This window comes from Falco biarmicus, chromosome 1 (genome assembly GCF_023638135.1).
Source record: "Falco biarmicus isolate bFalBia1 chromosome 1, bFalBia1.pri, whole genome shotgun sequence".
In the NCBI taxonomy this organism is placed as follows: domain Eukaryota; kingdom Metazoa; phylum Chordata; class Aves; order Falconiformes; family Falconidae; genus Falco; species Falco biarmicus.
In genome coordinates, this window is record NC_079288.1 from 30,934,634 (window position 1) to 30,949,640 (window position 15,007).

The 15,007-nt window shown below is 39.2% G+C and overlaps 1 protein-coding gene across 9 annotated transcripts in view; it reads left to right on the forward strand.

Annotated features, from left to right (window-relative positions):
- Positions 1 to 15,007, forward strand: part of MPHOSPH9 (M-phase phosphoprotein 9) — a 31,702-nt gene that overhangs the window by 287 nt on the left and 16,408 nt on the right. For 3 of the 9 annotated variants that reach the window (XM_056324681.1, XM_056325170.1, XM_056325013.1), the window contains exons 2-9: positions 2,314 to 2,446; positions 3,326 to 3,476; positions 4,813 to 4,902; positions 7,941 to 8,443; positions 10,380 to 10,503; positions 12,784 to 12,874; positions 14,128 to 14,234; positions 14,664 to 14,789. In XM_056324681.1, coding sequence (XP_056180656.1) covers positions 2,340 to 2,446; positions 3,326 to 3,476; positions 4,813 to 4,902; positions 7,941 to 8,443; positions 10,380 to 10,503; positions 12,784 to 12,874; positions 14,128 to 14,234; positions 14,664 to 14,789 — 1,299 coding nt within the window. In that variant the 5' untranslated portion in view covers positions 2,314 to 2,339. Of the gene's footprint in view, positions 1 to 120; positions 171 to 716; positions 1,074 to 2,313; positions 2,447 to 3,325; positions 3,477 to 4,812; positions 4,903 to 5,579; positions 5,616 to 7,940; positions 8,444 to 10,379; positions 10,504 to 12,783; positions 12,875 to 14,127; positions 14,235 to 14,663; positions 14,790 to 15,007 lie in introns of those variants that run through there. The other 6 variants (XM_056324766.1, XM_056324855.1, XM_056324941.1 and 3 more) reach the window with 6 other exon arrangements.

Sequence of the window (15,007 nt, forward strand, 5' to 3'; positions counted from 1 at the left end):
TGTCAACATCCCGGAGCGCGAGGGGCAGCTGACCAATGGGAGCGTGGGGGCGGAGCTCGCCCCGAGGGAGGTGGTGGGGGCGGAGTCTCTGAGTGCGGGGAGGAGGGCAGGGCTGGGGGCGGGGGGGGGGCGCTTGTGGGGGCCGGGACCCTGAGGGGGCAGCGCTGAGGGTAAGGGGCGGCTCCTGAGGGGACAGGGGGTCGCTCAGGAGCGGAGCCGGGGAGGGACACGGGGGCGCGGAGTCGGGTCCTGGCTGAGGGGTGGCGACCCTGGGGGCAGACGTGGTCGGAGGGGGTAACTTGTGAGGGGAGGGGGGCCTGGAGGGGGCTGAGCTGGGCCGGGGGCGCATCCTGAGGGGAGCGGGGCTCCAGAGCCCGCAGGCTCGTTGTCCCTGGCCCGGCCCCCTCGGGGAGCCCTCGGGGAGGCGGGGGCCGGGGCGCCTCGTCACCGCTGCGCTGGCTGGAGGAGCCGCGGGCGCTGGGGCTTGGTCGGGGCCCGGTGCGGGCCGCAGGGGCCCGGCTCAGTGCTGGCCCAGGGGTTGGCATCCAGACCAGCCCACGCACCTGCCGCGGGTTTACTCAGCCCCTTACCCCTTAATGTAGGGACTTGGCCGTGTAAGGATAGTTCTGTGCAGTGGGGACAATAGGTGAGAGCTTAGCTGTCCCTCAGCCCAGTCATAGCTCACTTAATGTATTTTGTTGCTTTATGGAGAGCAGGCACTTCTAATGAGGTTATGAAACGAGACTGTGTCGCAGCTAAGTCCCACCCATCTCCTGTGCTGCTGAGATAGGCCACCCATGATTTCATCCTGGGGAGATGGGGGCGACTGATGTAGCCCCCACCATTGCCATCCAGCTGCTCCAGAGACACATGCAGCTTCTGCTTTATCCGTTGGGTTAGGTGCCTGATAACCTTCAAGATACCCAGGCTTCTGGTCACTAGGAAAAGAAGAAAGGCTTTTTTTTTTCCTCCTTCTGTTTATCCGGAGAAGCTCTGCTAAAGGAATTTGTGTAGCTGTGATAACTTCCTTCCAGTTCTTGCATTTTCAGCCTTATCCAAAGAAGATAGCTTGAGTGAGTACCTGGAAAACATTTCTGCTAAAGCCACGCTCCACTAAAACAGGGAAAAATCAGACAGTTGCCCTTCAGTTTCCTTCTGGTGGAAATAATTTTTTTGCTCCTGAAACGCGGTTAGAGATGTATCTCTATGTACTTAAAATAATGAAAACTTAAATCTGTAAAAGCCAGAGGCATGTCATTGTAAGCTCTGTAAAGAAGAATGGTCGAGCTTTGAAGGTGGTGTGCTGCTTTAAGGCAGCAAGCTTTTATTCTTAGTATTAGCACAGGCTACTAGGATGCTGTTTCTTAATGTCTCTTTCTTTTTTTTTTTTTTCCCTTCCATCCCTGAAATGTTTGTAAGGTTTTTCTTCAGTATTAGAAGAAGGATGTTAGATTCATAGGATGAATTCACCAGGGTGCTGAAATAAGCGGTATAGAAGAACTGATGAATTGATGCGTTTCAAGTATTTTCTTAGTGCAAGTATGGAAACTGCCAGAATATTTTAGTCTCTCTTAAAGCCATTCTTGTAAACTGCTGCTTTGAGGGCAGTAGGACCATTGCACAAGTATTTAGCATTGATTTATTTATGGTGCTTTCAGTTAACCAGCTGCTGTTTCAACTGCTGTGGGTTTCCACTTTGACTAAATTTTTTTTGTCGTTAATTGAAAAGAAATGTAGCTCAAAATAGTTTCAAAGCTTTTTGAATTAATGTTACATAGAAATAATAATAAATAATGTGAAAAAAAGTACACCAGATATTACACAAATGGCAGAATTGGTCGACTGTAGTCTGAGTGGGTCTCAATTTTATTTTTTGGGGGGTGTTTCTTCCAGTGAAGGCACAGATCCCCATTCAGCAGATTTAAATACATTGGTAGTAGGCCCTTTCACAGAATTCTCAAAAACAGACTGTGGAGCCTCAGATTTTAAAACCCCAAACAACCAAACCCCAGCAACACTATTCTACCTGTACTGTTTTGGATTCAGACTCCCTTTACAGCCCAGTCTACGTGTGTGAGGTATAGTTAGGAATCTCTGATTTGTAGGAGTCCCAGCCAAGTACGAGGACGATTAAACAGCACCTGTTTGCGAGCACAGCACAGGCGAAGGAAGAGGTGTTGGTTGTGGAATGCTAGCCCGTTCTGGGGTGGTTTGTTAAATGAAGAAACAGAACGTGATTAAAAAGACAGTTGTTTCAGCCAAAGTCAAGTGTTTTAGAATAAGAGAGTGATGCTTAATTCATTATATATTCAGGGTAGCGTCATACTTGGGACTAAGATATGGAAAACTGTGACGTGGTGAATACTGTGCAAGAAATCCCTTCATCTTCTGCAGACTTTGATGTTGGAAATACCCAGAGCCCTGTCTGTAGCTTGAATTGTAACAGGTAATGTGCTGAAGGAATTCCTAACCAATATTTTTATTATTTTTGTTTTGCCTAGTTTGCTTTTACAGTAACGTTGTTACTAAGGTAAAATAGTGCGTAATACTCTGCAATATATTTTAGGGGTTTTTTTTAACATTTACAGGTATAATCCTTAATGAGAAAAGCTTTACTGAAAGAGCTGTTTAAGTCTTCCTTAAAAGCTTAGGAACTTCCATTGCCTCACATCTCTTAGAATGGGAGGGGAACCTATCTTGGACAAATTGTAAAGAGATTGTTCTTGGGCAAGATCATACATTATGTTATGTCATCTGTAGAGAACAGCAGATTAGAAAAACTGAATTGTTCTTCCGTTCCATGCCAAAGGTATTCCCAGTGAATGAGAAGGGCAAATAAAGACTAATGGCCTAAGCAAAAGGAGAGGTGCTTCTTGACTGACCTCTTAAGATGAGCACTGTAAGTTGCTTACTGCCCGTGTAACTTCTTAAAAGGAGGCAGTGGTCTTGGACTTTATAAATTATTGTTACACAGAAGCTATGAAGAAGCACACAGGTTTGATGGAAAGCTGTATTTATTGGCGTTTGTGCTAGTGAGGAGTAATATCTGTGCTGATCATGCTGTGTCTCTTCTTGGAAAGCTACTGTGTTTTAATAGTAAACTAAGGATGAAACATGCTGTGGATTCTTTGGGACTTTCTTGAAAAACAGCCTCATTCTTAGGACCTAGCAGTTTGGTTTTTTTTCAGCACAATGAGGGTCACAATGTAAATTAGGTGTATCATTCTTTTATGGCTGCATACCATATGTAGCATGTTATTTTGGCCATTATGTTGCACAACTGGCACAATAAATAATTGAAATATTTTTCCTCCTGTTTCACTAGAAGTCCCTCATCCAATCCTAATGGAGTTTCTGGTTACTCAGGGAATACCAGGTCCTCATTAAAGACTGGTTCTGTTGAGCTGCTTGCCTCCGTTATACAAGATATCCAGAACATTGGAAATACTGACTCAGAAATTGTGACGAACTATGAGGTATTTGATGTTAAGGTTTATTTAAAAAAAATATTGTATTAATGTATCAGCTTTGCATTTTGGAAGACAAATGTAATGATGATACAGTTTAGCAGTAAGATCTATATATGTACGTGCTTATTCTCTTCATGGTGGGACAAATCCTTTTACAGTGTATGAACTAATCATGTGGATGGATTTTATTGCAATTTTATCTTAGTATTTTACAATACACTTATGAATATTTGTTTTCAAAGTTGCAATACCTACAGATTGTAAGCTTTTGGACTGAAAAATGTAAACCTTTAAATTGTAGCACTTCAAACTGGACTGAAGTGATCCTGGAAAGTAGAAGTTTGCTTTCTACAAATGGCTCTGGTTTAGCTGAGTAATTTATTTATTCCATTTGTAAAGATGTGTGGGTGATTAGTTTGTTTCTAGATTTAAAACAACACAAAAATCATGATGTAGGTTCCATGAGCTAATTCTCTCAAACTTTTTTTAATGTTTTTGTCCCTTTTTATTTTAAATGTTACCATTATTTTTAGTCACCATAAGGAGCATCAGGTTTCCAAACCATGGGTTTGTTCTTGCAGAATTTTTGAGCTTTCTGGCTGTGGTCCATCAAAATGTCTTTTGACAGATGCTTAATTTGGGTGCTCTTTAACAGCTCCAAGAAAAAAATGTAGATGTCTGTCTCGGCACATGCGTTCTATGTCCCGTGTCCTATGCTTCACGTATCAAGCTCCATAAACATTAGCATAAAATATATGTTAAAATTCAGATTTTACTACATTTTAGGAACCCTATGTATTGAATTTTAAAAAAAATATTATCTTTGTTTTGGCTAGTTACGCATCATGGCCTTCAGCTGGATTGTTGAAGGGAAGAGTTTCTTATTGAAGCAAGTGGTTCACTGGACATAGGGATGTTTAATTACAAATTTTTAAATTGCCTATAATTTATTGAAGTGGAATCAACCTTTCCAAAATTTAACTGTACTTCCCTGCCAGCTGTTTCTACTTTTTAGACATTTGAATTTTTAAAAACACAATAATTCTTTTTCCTTTTTCATTTTTTTTTCCTAAACCAAACTTAAATTGTAGAGATGTGTTATCTTGCTCTTGCTGTCTAAAGGACTTTTTTTAAGTGAGTGTGTCCACAGTGAATTGTTTCCATTGCCTGACATGATAGGGGGCTTCGTGTATTGGGGGGTAGATAACCACAGTGCTGTTAGTAAACTTGCTATTATGTCAACACCGAAGTATAAGATTGCAAAACTGTTTTGTAGCTAGAGTAAAAGGTAAGAGATGCAGTATGACTGTGCTTTTAATTATTTTACTTTGTGATTTAATAGACAAGGTGGCTACAGTTGTTGAGACTGGTAGAAAAACAATGTCAGGAACAAATAGTTGCCCAGCAAGAGCAGTTCCACCATCAAATCCAAGTAAGTAACAATTTGTTCATGTAGGTAGGTTAGGTGGAGTGTTTCTTTTCTCCCCCTGCCTCCGACCCCAACCCTACCCCCCTCCAAAACTATGCACTCTTGACTTTCTGTAAGTATATTCAGACAGGCACTTAATGGAAGTGGATGACTGGAATGCCATTTACAGGATGCGTATTTGAGACAGCCATGGCTAATTAACAATGTAACTGGTAGGAACCATTTCAGAAGTGAAGATTCTTGGATTATTTGTTTTTGATTGTTTTGTTTTCACAAACATTTGGTTCAGAATGCCCACATGATACTTGGATTTTGTAGGTACAAGCTGTTTTTTATTAACTGTTAGACGCTATTGTTTCTAATTTTGAGACGTAGTTTTCATTAGAAAATGTTACGCAACTTCTCATTCCTTCATCTAGACAGTATATGGCATAGGAAAACATTCATTGTAATAGCTGAACACTATCTCACCCTTCAGTTGACCAGTCTCCTTTCTAAGATGAGACTGAAAAATGACCCATGTGAAGATTCACGTTTTCGCTGTACCATATTTATCCATTAAAACAGAGGAAATGTTTATGTATGTATAAGACAGTAATTCTATAAATATATAATGCTTAATATCTTCATCATTTTGGTTGCTGTTTTTCCCTTCCCTTTCCTGATGCCCTCTACACTAGTAGTAATCAGCAGTTCCTGAACTGAATTAACAAGAGGTACTGTTCTTTTATCCTATCTTCTGTTTCTTCCCCCTCATCTCCCCACCTTTCCCTGCCACCTTGTTATTTTTGTCCTGCCAGTGTTTCCTTACCCTTGTATTTCCTTCCTCTTACTGTAGTGTTTCGGTTCACTGGTTGCTAATTGTAGTCTTGACTAATCCATTGTGTTGGCTTTGCCGGTTTTTGTCTTTCTCAATAGGAAAGCTACCTCTGGAAGAGTTAGGTTTGTGGTATCAGCAGGGACTTACTAATTGCATGAATTGCCACACTAAATACAAAATCAACAGCTATGACTTACTTTCAGTTGTATGAGTGCATTAGATAAAATAGATGGAGCTATTCCAAATTAAACTGGTATGCCAGTCACCTAGTGAAAATACTGAAGTACAGGCAATTCAGCACATTCTAGTAAAAACAATAAACAACAACAAAAAAATCTACTATTTGGGGTTGAAAAGCAAGAGGCTGCATTAGCACTGACATGACTGAGATAAGGCTTGCTCTGTGCTGTGTTTCAAGACCAACTGTGCTTACAAAAATACATCTTCATCCATGTGAAAATATGGATCAAAAGACCTTGAGTTCATTTTGGAATCGGTGGACTCAGTCCTTGGCTTACATGATTTATACAGTAGCAAGAAAAACTGTCACCATCTGTGGATCATCCTAAGATCAGACTTCATTGAAGAGGATTTTTGTAAAAAACAGTTACCTACAATTCCCAAACTACAGAAGTGTCATCTTCTTTTTCCCAGGTCTTTTATTCTCTTGGAATTACTTGTAACTATGCAAAGAGAAGTAAAAATGCTGTTTAATTGGCATAGTAGCCTTTCTTTCACTTTTCCCACACAAGGTATTAATGGCAAAGATTAAATGTCAGCAGAGAGTCTGATCATAATTCCCCCCTGCTCCAGTTCTGTTTCTTTCCTTTTTCCTTTTCCCTTCTCTACCTTCCTCAACAATGTTGAATCACAGAATTAAAAAGCAAATGATGGCTGCAGTCATGATTGAAATCGTTAGCACAACAAAATACTTTGTTATGGCAGAAAGCTTCATCGTTGTTTTTTGTCTTGGTGTGGATTTTTCTTTTTAATAGAAAGATTGATTTGAATTTGTTAATTCTGTGCAAGCTAATGAAACATATGGGGCTTGGTTCTGACTAGCGTTACACACAGGTTCCTCTGAAATTCAGTCTTATTTTTTATTTATTATTTTAAGAGAACAAATTACCTTTGTTCGATTTGTGCTTTCCACTTGCTGTTCATATGTGAGTAATGTACTGTAGTTCTGTGAAAAAAACATTAGTAGAGTTCCATGTTCTTGAAATTATTGCAAGTTCTCCGCCCCACCCCCCACCCCAAGGGAATTAGTTTGATATGTGTTCTTGAAAACAACCAGATACTCTGGTCTTGTAAGGTGTAGTAAGAGTTGTGCGCTGATGCAGAGCTCAGTAACGGCAGTGTAATGCTGCAGCAGTGCTGATCGCTGGCCAAAGGACATAGCTATGGGCTCCAGCATGAAGCCTTTTCATAGCCCTTGACAAAAGCACTAGAAGTTTCTCAAAGCTGTTTTCGGTATACCAGTGCACAACTGTAAAACTTAACAAAAAAACCAAAACCAAACCCTCCGTTTCTCTCATACACTGAAATAACTCTTTGCCGATCTTGTAGACTGAAGAGTAACCTGTTAAATCTGGTGATCTAGTTCTAGGTTTGCTCCACTCCATCAGATACCAAAACAGTCAAAACGTAGATCTTTGTATTATATGAACCGCCTAATAACATATTAGCTAAATCAGTTATTTTAAAGTCAAGTTTTATGCAAATAATCTTACAGAGGTACATTATTCCTATTAGTTTAATTGAATAATGGTTTATACTTCCATTAAGGCATCCTTGCAATCTTTAAAAATGTGTATCTAAGTTATAACACCTTTCAGACCTAAATTTAGCAAAAGACTTTTGTCCATTTGTAATTACATCCCTAGGTAGTTTATTATTTCTTTAACTGGCTGGTAGGTACCTGTAGTTCTGAAGGCACGTAGTGAATACACGCATGCATGTTTTTTTTTACATTAACAAATGACTACTGGGACCTGTAATTCACTGCATGGAATGAGGGATCGTTACCGTGGACATTTTACTGTTATGCACAGTATGCATATCTTTACTTTATGCATGAGTTGTCTACACAGTGAAAAAAATGAGTTATTTCAAAGAAGTACTCTAATTCTGTTGCTAGTAACATGAATTGAAGATGCGTCAAAATAGAAATGAGATTTCTGGCTCGAGCTCATAGGAATTTTGCTTTTTCTTTCTGTAGCTAATTCAGGATGAGATAAGGCAGTTAGTGAAATTGCAGACCAGCAGTCGGGGTGCCGGCAAGAACAGAAGTTTGCCTGCCAAGCTTCCAGACACTTTTTCATCGCTAGAAAGTCAAATGGGGATGTGTTCTGAAATCTCTGGAGAGCATGAGTGCATTGTTAGTGAACTTAGATCTAACGAAGCGGAAAGTCAGCCGAATACATCTGATCTGCATCAGGAATGTTTTGCAAACGATGCTTCGATGAATAGTGGGTATGGTACGATTTCTGCCTCTGGGCTGACCCCTAGCAAATCTAACGACATTAGCAAGTGTACGAACTACATGGAGAAAACTTCGCAAGGACAAAGTGATGGAGAAGTCTTGCAAAGTGTTCAAAGTAAAAGAGAACTTTTACCGAAAAAAGTAGAGGAAAATTGTTCGTCAGGAAGGAATGATGGTTTAGTTTTCCCTGCTGAATTTGAACATAAAGTTGACGAAGCTCAATGTGGAAAAAAACCCAGGTAAGGGATAAACTTCCAAACATGTTAATTTATTGTAGGTGGTCCCTAGTCAGTAAACAGCTGTCGGTAACTGGAAACATGTACAAATTGAATGGAACATCTTGCCTGTAAGAGATACTCTGCTGCTTGGCAGATCAATTTATTTGTTTAGCCTGATGTTTCTGTGTGATGCTTATCTCTGTCTGCAGCATTCATCTGCTGTACATACATTGGGAAATACATGAAAATCTACTTTCTTCTGCAAATATGAGCCAAGACACAGTTTGCATATAGTGTTTATCAGTGCACCAGAATTTTAGGTGCCAATTACCAATTTTATATGATTGATATTTTGTTGTTGTGCTCAACCAGTCTTTTTTGCCAGCTTATATGCATGCATTACAGTAATAAATTGTATCAGACAACAGCCAAACATGTTTGAGTTTTTCTGCTGTTTTGTTTTTTTTTTTGTTTGGTTGATCTTTGTTTGGTTTGCTCTGTTCAGTAGGTGGTTGGATCTACCAAGATTGTTTTGAAAGGTGGGCTAGCTGTTTTGGCAGTAATGCCGACCAAATATTGCTCCAGTTGCACAGGATTTAACAGTGTATTTTGCTCTCCCTGTCAGCCTGGACTGTAATGCAGTGGCTTCATGCGGTCATGAGCAGGATGGTAGGTCTTGTGGGCACCATATTGCCTGTGAGTCCCTGATAGTAGTTTGTGGAGGAAAAAACCAAAACATTCTCGCTATTGGAAAAAAACCCAAAGAATCATGAAGATGAATTTGCATTTTGCTACTATGAAATAAAATGCAGAGCCAGCTCTCGTTAAGAGGATTTGGTTTGGAAATGTGTTGTCTCAGGATATAGGGTGCATCATTACCACACATTGATACATATGTTCTCTTCCTCCCTTCTGTTGGTATTTATTCCAGTGTTTGATTCATGTTGCACAGTTCCATGAGGTGGGTACCGGGTAACTTAGAGCTGGAGAAACTCAATTCAAGAGTGTTTTGCAGTTTGAAAAACCTTTCTAAGCCAGTTTTTGAAATAATTAACATATGGCTTCTTGTCCTTTTTATTAAAAAACCTCAAACAAACAAACAAAAAGGCCAGTTTTGTCTTTGAAATTGCATTCTGCTTTGTATTGTGAACCCAGCTGGTGGGAAGAAAGGGTTCAAACCAAAATTAAATAGTCCAGTTAACCCAAACTGTGTTGTTTTTTTTTTTTTTGGGGGGGGGGGGGGGGTTAGTGTTTGCTGTTTTAAATTTTTAGTTGAAACCTTTTTTCATTCTTTCTAGTGTATGTCCCAGTCTGGGACAATACGTAGTTTTTTATAGTGTCACTTTTTAATAAAATGGGAAAATTTTTTCACATCTGCCTCTAAGAAAAATTTCAGGATGTCTCTGTTTCTGTTCTGCCTTTTCCCCCTGTTTTGTTCTGTATCTTGTTTCAATCTTTCTTACCTGCCGACTGAAGAGAATCTTCAAGGGTATCCTTAGTGTGTCTTAGCTGCCATCATCTTTACAACCAGACTGGTTTACACAATAAGAAAATGCACTGCATTTACATTCCAGCTTAATTTTGTGGCTTTAATTAGTATCTGCTTGAACAGACCAAAAAATGGTTATCTGGCCAAAAAGATAGAGTTCTTTAAGAAAAAAAACAAAGAATTTCATAACAAAGTAGTAAAACCATTTTGATTATGGATGCAGTTCATTAGCACCTTTCACTTTCAGTGATTTGTTTGTGTTTTGGGTTGCTGGTGGTTTTTGTTTGCCTTGGGAAAAAAAAAAAGTGCCCCAAAACATCTCCACATCCATTACTTCATATTGTTCCTCAAAAATGCACAAAGGCAGTAGAATTTTAGGGCCTGTGTTTCACCTTGAAGAACAAATTGGTGTCCCACTGAAAAGGGCACCTGTACTTAAGGTGTATGTGTGTGTTTCTTACTGTCTAGTAAATCTTTAACATCGTGGGCACAAAAGTTGAAACAAAACCAACCGAAAAGAATAAATGCAGACAAAGTATGTGTGAACTCTATGCAAGAAAATGAGCAAGCAAAGAAATTACCACTTGAGAATGTAAGTCTCTTTATTTTATTATGTTTCTCTAATTTTATTCTTGTCACAGGTGGTTTTCAGATTTATTGTATGTTCTGATTCAGCATATGCTTTCATACTCTGCTTTAAGCATTGCAGTAGTGGTTCCCATTCACATGTGTGAAGTGTTGTGGGCAGAATTGACTTCTTGGATCATTTGATACTCATGTAGCTATTTCGGTTTTTGTTCCTTGCCTCATTTTTGTCTTAACTCACCCCAGTGGCACATGTGCTTTCCTTATAGAGATAATAGTCATAATTCCAACTGAAGCTTCAAGTCATAGTAATTTATTGTGCCCTATAATTTTTTTCAAGGATCCTTAATTTCAACTGGTAATGTCTCTCTTAGCGCACAGAATTCTTTGTGTGTTATTAAGGCATTAGCCACTTTGTTCAGGACAAACAGTATTCTTCCAGATTGGGATTTTAAATTGCAGGGATTTTTTTGGTTTTGTTTGGGCTTTTTTAGTGTTCTTAGCAGTCATTTATGCTAAAATCCAAACATTTTTTCTTTTTTTCTTTTTTTTTTATTGTTTCCATAAGAATAATACGTTCTTTTATGCTTGTGTGTGATAATGATTTGGCTAAATTGAACTACTCTAAGCACAGTTACAACACTGGTTACTAAAAGTAAGTAACCCCCATAATAAACACTTAGGAGATCTAACTGGCTCTTTAGAACCATTTGTAGTAACTACTGTTGCTGTGACTGCTGAATCAGCTCAAAATGCTTCTTTTGAGAGAATTTGGGTTCTCACTCCCCCATATTCTTGGTTAATAATTATGTATGTCCATAAATCTGATTATTTTGGGGAGGGAAGTTTAATCACATACAATAGTTCGGATCCAAAAGGATGTTATGCAACATGATTGTAGGAGTAATCACCATACATACAGCGATGAAGTTTTGGATTTACTTTCAGTATATTAATTGTCATAACCCTCTCTCCTTATACTATGTTTAAGGAAATAATTCCTGAAACTCTGTGAATGGCTTGACCAGCAGGAGAATAGGAGAACTAGCAAATACAAATTGCTTGATTCAAGGCAGGGTTGTTTTCTTTCCTGTGGTCACTTTGAGAGTGACCCAGAGAGCGTAAAAGTAGCTGTTGGGGTTTGCTCTCTTTAGTCTGCTAAACAGGATGATCCTCTAAGGGGATATTTCAAACCAGGAGTCAAATTTATCTGTTGTGGCTTGTTTCTTTTCTCTCTCTGCTACAGGAGGGTGCCTAAGGAAATTAGTGCCAGAAACTCAGATTTTGAAAATACTTTTATCTTTCTGTTCCTCTGTAAGAATTCAGTTGATACTCCTTCATTTTCCTTTCTTCCTCCTTAGGCAAAGGAGAATACCTAAATAAAAACATTAAGAGGGACAAAATAGCCTTGAGGTGAGATGGTACTTCATGCAAAAACTTCAAAAGCTTTAGTTCTGATTTTTTTCTTACTTCTGTTAACTCAATGGTTACTATCCTGTTTTAGTCCTCAGTTGTATTGTAATAAATTTACCAAGTAGCATGACTGTTAAGCTGCTGTCATGGAACAAAAAGCCCTGAGTACAGTAGAAAAGAGCAGTGTGAGATGAGAGTTTTAAAGCTATCTGCCCTTCCTCAGTTGCTCTTGTATCACTGTGTTGTATCAATGACACTTCTTCCTTTGATGAAGGAAGAGGAGAGCTGCGGCAAATCTTAAAACTATGTCATTTTTCCACCCTATGTGTTGGTCCCACTATTTTCAAAGTTGTTTCTATAATTAGCTGGGGAGGTTGCTTAGAAGGTTTGGAGTGATGGGAAGAAGGGTATGTAGGGTCTTGTCTGTCTGAGATGATGGTGTTTACCTCCAGATTGCGGCAGGTGGAGTTGTAACAGCTGAATTTAAGAAATTCCAATCTTAGGATGAGGAAAGAGTAACACTTAATTGGTAAATCATCCCTCTATATACTTGCATCTCTTAAGGAGCAAGAAAGTTCAGATGACTGTCAAAAATACGTATTTTTGTAACAGTTAAAAATGCTCCACAAGCAGACAGGCACGTGACTTAGAAAATATTAGTATCTTTTAATTATGTGGCTTAGCTTAGTTCCCCTTTTGACTGTGATTGCCCTGAATATAAATAGTATAGCTTTGGGTCAGGCCATGTAATTTAATTTCTTTGCTTAAGCAGACTAATAACACTTAAATGCAATTTTTTAAAATTATACCCTTGCTTTTTTTTCCCTTGCTTTGTGATTTTCCTTATAAATTTGTTTTTCCTTTGTAATTTTAGACAAATGTTACTGATGCTGCTTTGCCACCTTACACTTTTTACCTCAATCAACCGAACGAAAGTCCGAATTCCTTAGTGTCTGAAGCTTCAGGTATAGTTCATTTCTTGTACTTAAATTCCCTTTTCTTTTGAATTCTCATTTTTTTAAAAACTCTTGCTGGACTGTATCTCCAGTAAGTCTGGAAAGGCGAGGAGGTCTTAAGCACTGACAAGCTATTAAAGTTGGATGTGGTGTAATTCTGCTTTTCTTGCTCTTGCGTTTCAAACTGATGGTAGCTCCTGTGTATTGGTGCTGGTGGATGGTAGGACATGCAGCAATTTTTTTTTCCTTTTCAAATTTCTCAACATTTCAAAGCTGAGATTTATGTTTAAAACTGTTTCGTAATGTAATTACTATTAAAATTGTGATAGGCTATCAAATGATCTTTCAAATATTAGCATCGTTGGTCTAGTAATCGCAGGGGTGGATGGTAATAGAGACAGAATTCCAGTAAAGCAAAGGACATGATGCAATAATTGTGTGAATAGACAAGGACAAAATAATGCAGTGTATAATGTGGTGATTCTTTAACTAGCGGGAGGAGAGGTTGCTTTTTTTGTGTTTTGCTATGGTTTTGCTTTTGTCGTTCTGGGGGCTGCGTGTGAGGGGTGGTTGTTGGTGGTTTTTTGTGGGTTTGGGGGGGGTTGGTTTCTTAGGTCTTTTTTTGTGAAAGCCAAACAACTAATTCACATATTTTGATTGTAACAGGGTGGATTAATTTCAGTAACAAACAGGGGCACAGAGATGCAGCCCTGCAAACTCTGTATATTTGTTGCTTCTTTACAACCCATTGAGAGAGGGAGACGTAAAGAAATTGAAGTGGGATTGAGACTGTATCTGTTCTTCTTGTGCCATCCCTCTTGGTGCTGGTAGTCTGCCTTTTGCATGCTGTTCAGTACCAAACAAAAGAGTTTATAGTATCAAGTGGCTGCCTAGGATTTTTCCTTGGGTAATGTAAGTTTTAAGTGCTGTACTGGAATCATGAGAAATACAGGTTTGTGGAAAATGAGGCCTTGTCCCTTGAACACCAAATAGTAAATCTACATGTTCACTGATGTATAGGTTTTCTTACTGGTGCTATGTGATGTAATACTGCTGCTGCTTGTGCTTTGCACTGAGATTTTTGTTAACTTCTGGTAACAAATACTTTAGTGAGATCCTTGAGCAATAGATGCAAATAATTAATACAGCATTCTTGTTAGCTGACAAGTAACGTTTTACTAATGGATTTGGGGATTCCTGTTCTATAACCATGAGCTTGATATTTTAATTTTTTTTTCCCTTTCAATGTTTCCTCTTATCAGGACTTTCATACTGGAAATTGGATGAAAAGGAGTTGTATCACTCTTTACCAGAGAATTTCAGAAGCGAGTTTGCTGGCGTGTACTCCACAACAGTATCACCAGACCAGGTACATGTTTTACAAAACTTTGTACATGCTTTAAAATTTGTCTCATAGTTGCTTGTCACCTTTGCTTTCTTCTATGATGGAATCAGCCCTCCAGAAGCTAAGTTTTCTGTGAGAACGCTTTTGTTAACTCAGTCTCTCACACTCCGTTCCTTCATTATTCATTTACCCCACTAACGTCACTTGGAACGTATTGACTTCCTTTTGTCATTTAAAAGAAATTTTGTCTATAGGAGGTGAAAAGAGACTAACTAGCATGTTGAAGGTGCATGTGCCTCATTAAAGACCCTTTTTTAAGCTAGGGGCATTGAATAAAGCTGCCTTCTGTTCTGAACTGCTTTATTAGCTGAACCCACCCCAGAACTTGCTTATCTGTATTGGGGATGGAGGATTGTGTTCAGAAAAGTAATGTAGCAATTTTGCCTGTTGAAGTTGTCTTCTGCTGATGAAACGAAGTTATCGTCATTGAAGGATATTTATCATAAAAGACAAAGGGAAAACAAGCAGCTGCCAGATCAGAATTTTATGCCTTCTTCCCAGTCAAGTCACCCACCAGAGGTAACATGAATTTCTTTCCTTCACCGGTCAGTTTGAAGCGATGCTGGGTTACAAGCTGGTTTCAAATTAATGGGCCCCTGCTGCCATCTCCAGTGTTATGCTGGAACAGCAGTGTGTGCAGCCTCTGAGGAGCCAGTTAGGGAAGGGATCCAGCTGAACAAACCTCTCCCAATACCCCGGGTAGCCGAACACCTTTGCCGCACAACCTTGAGGATGCC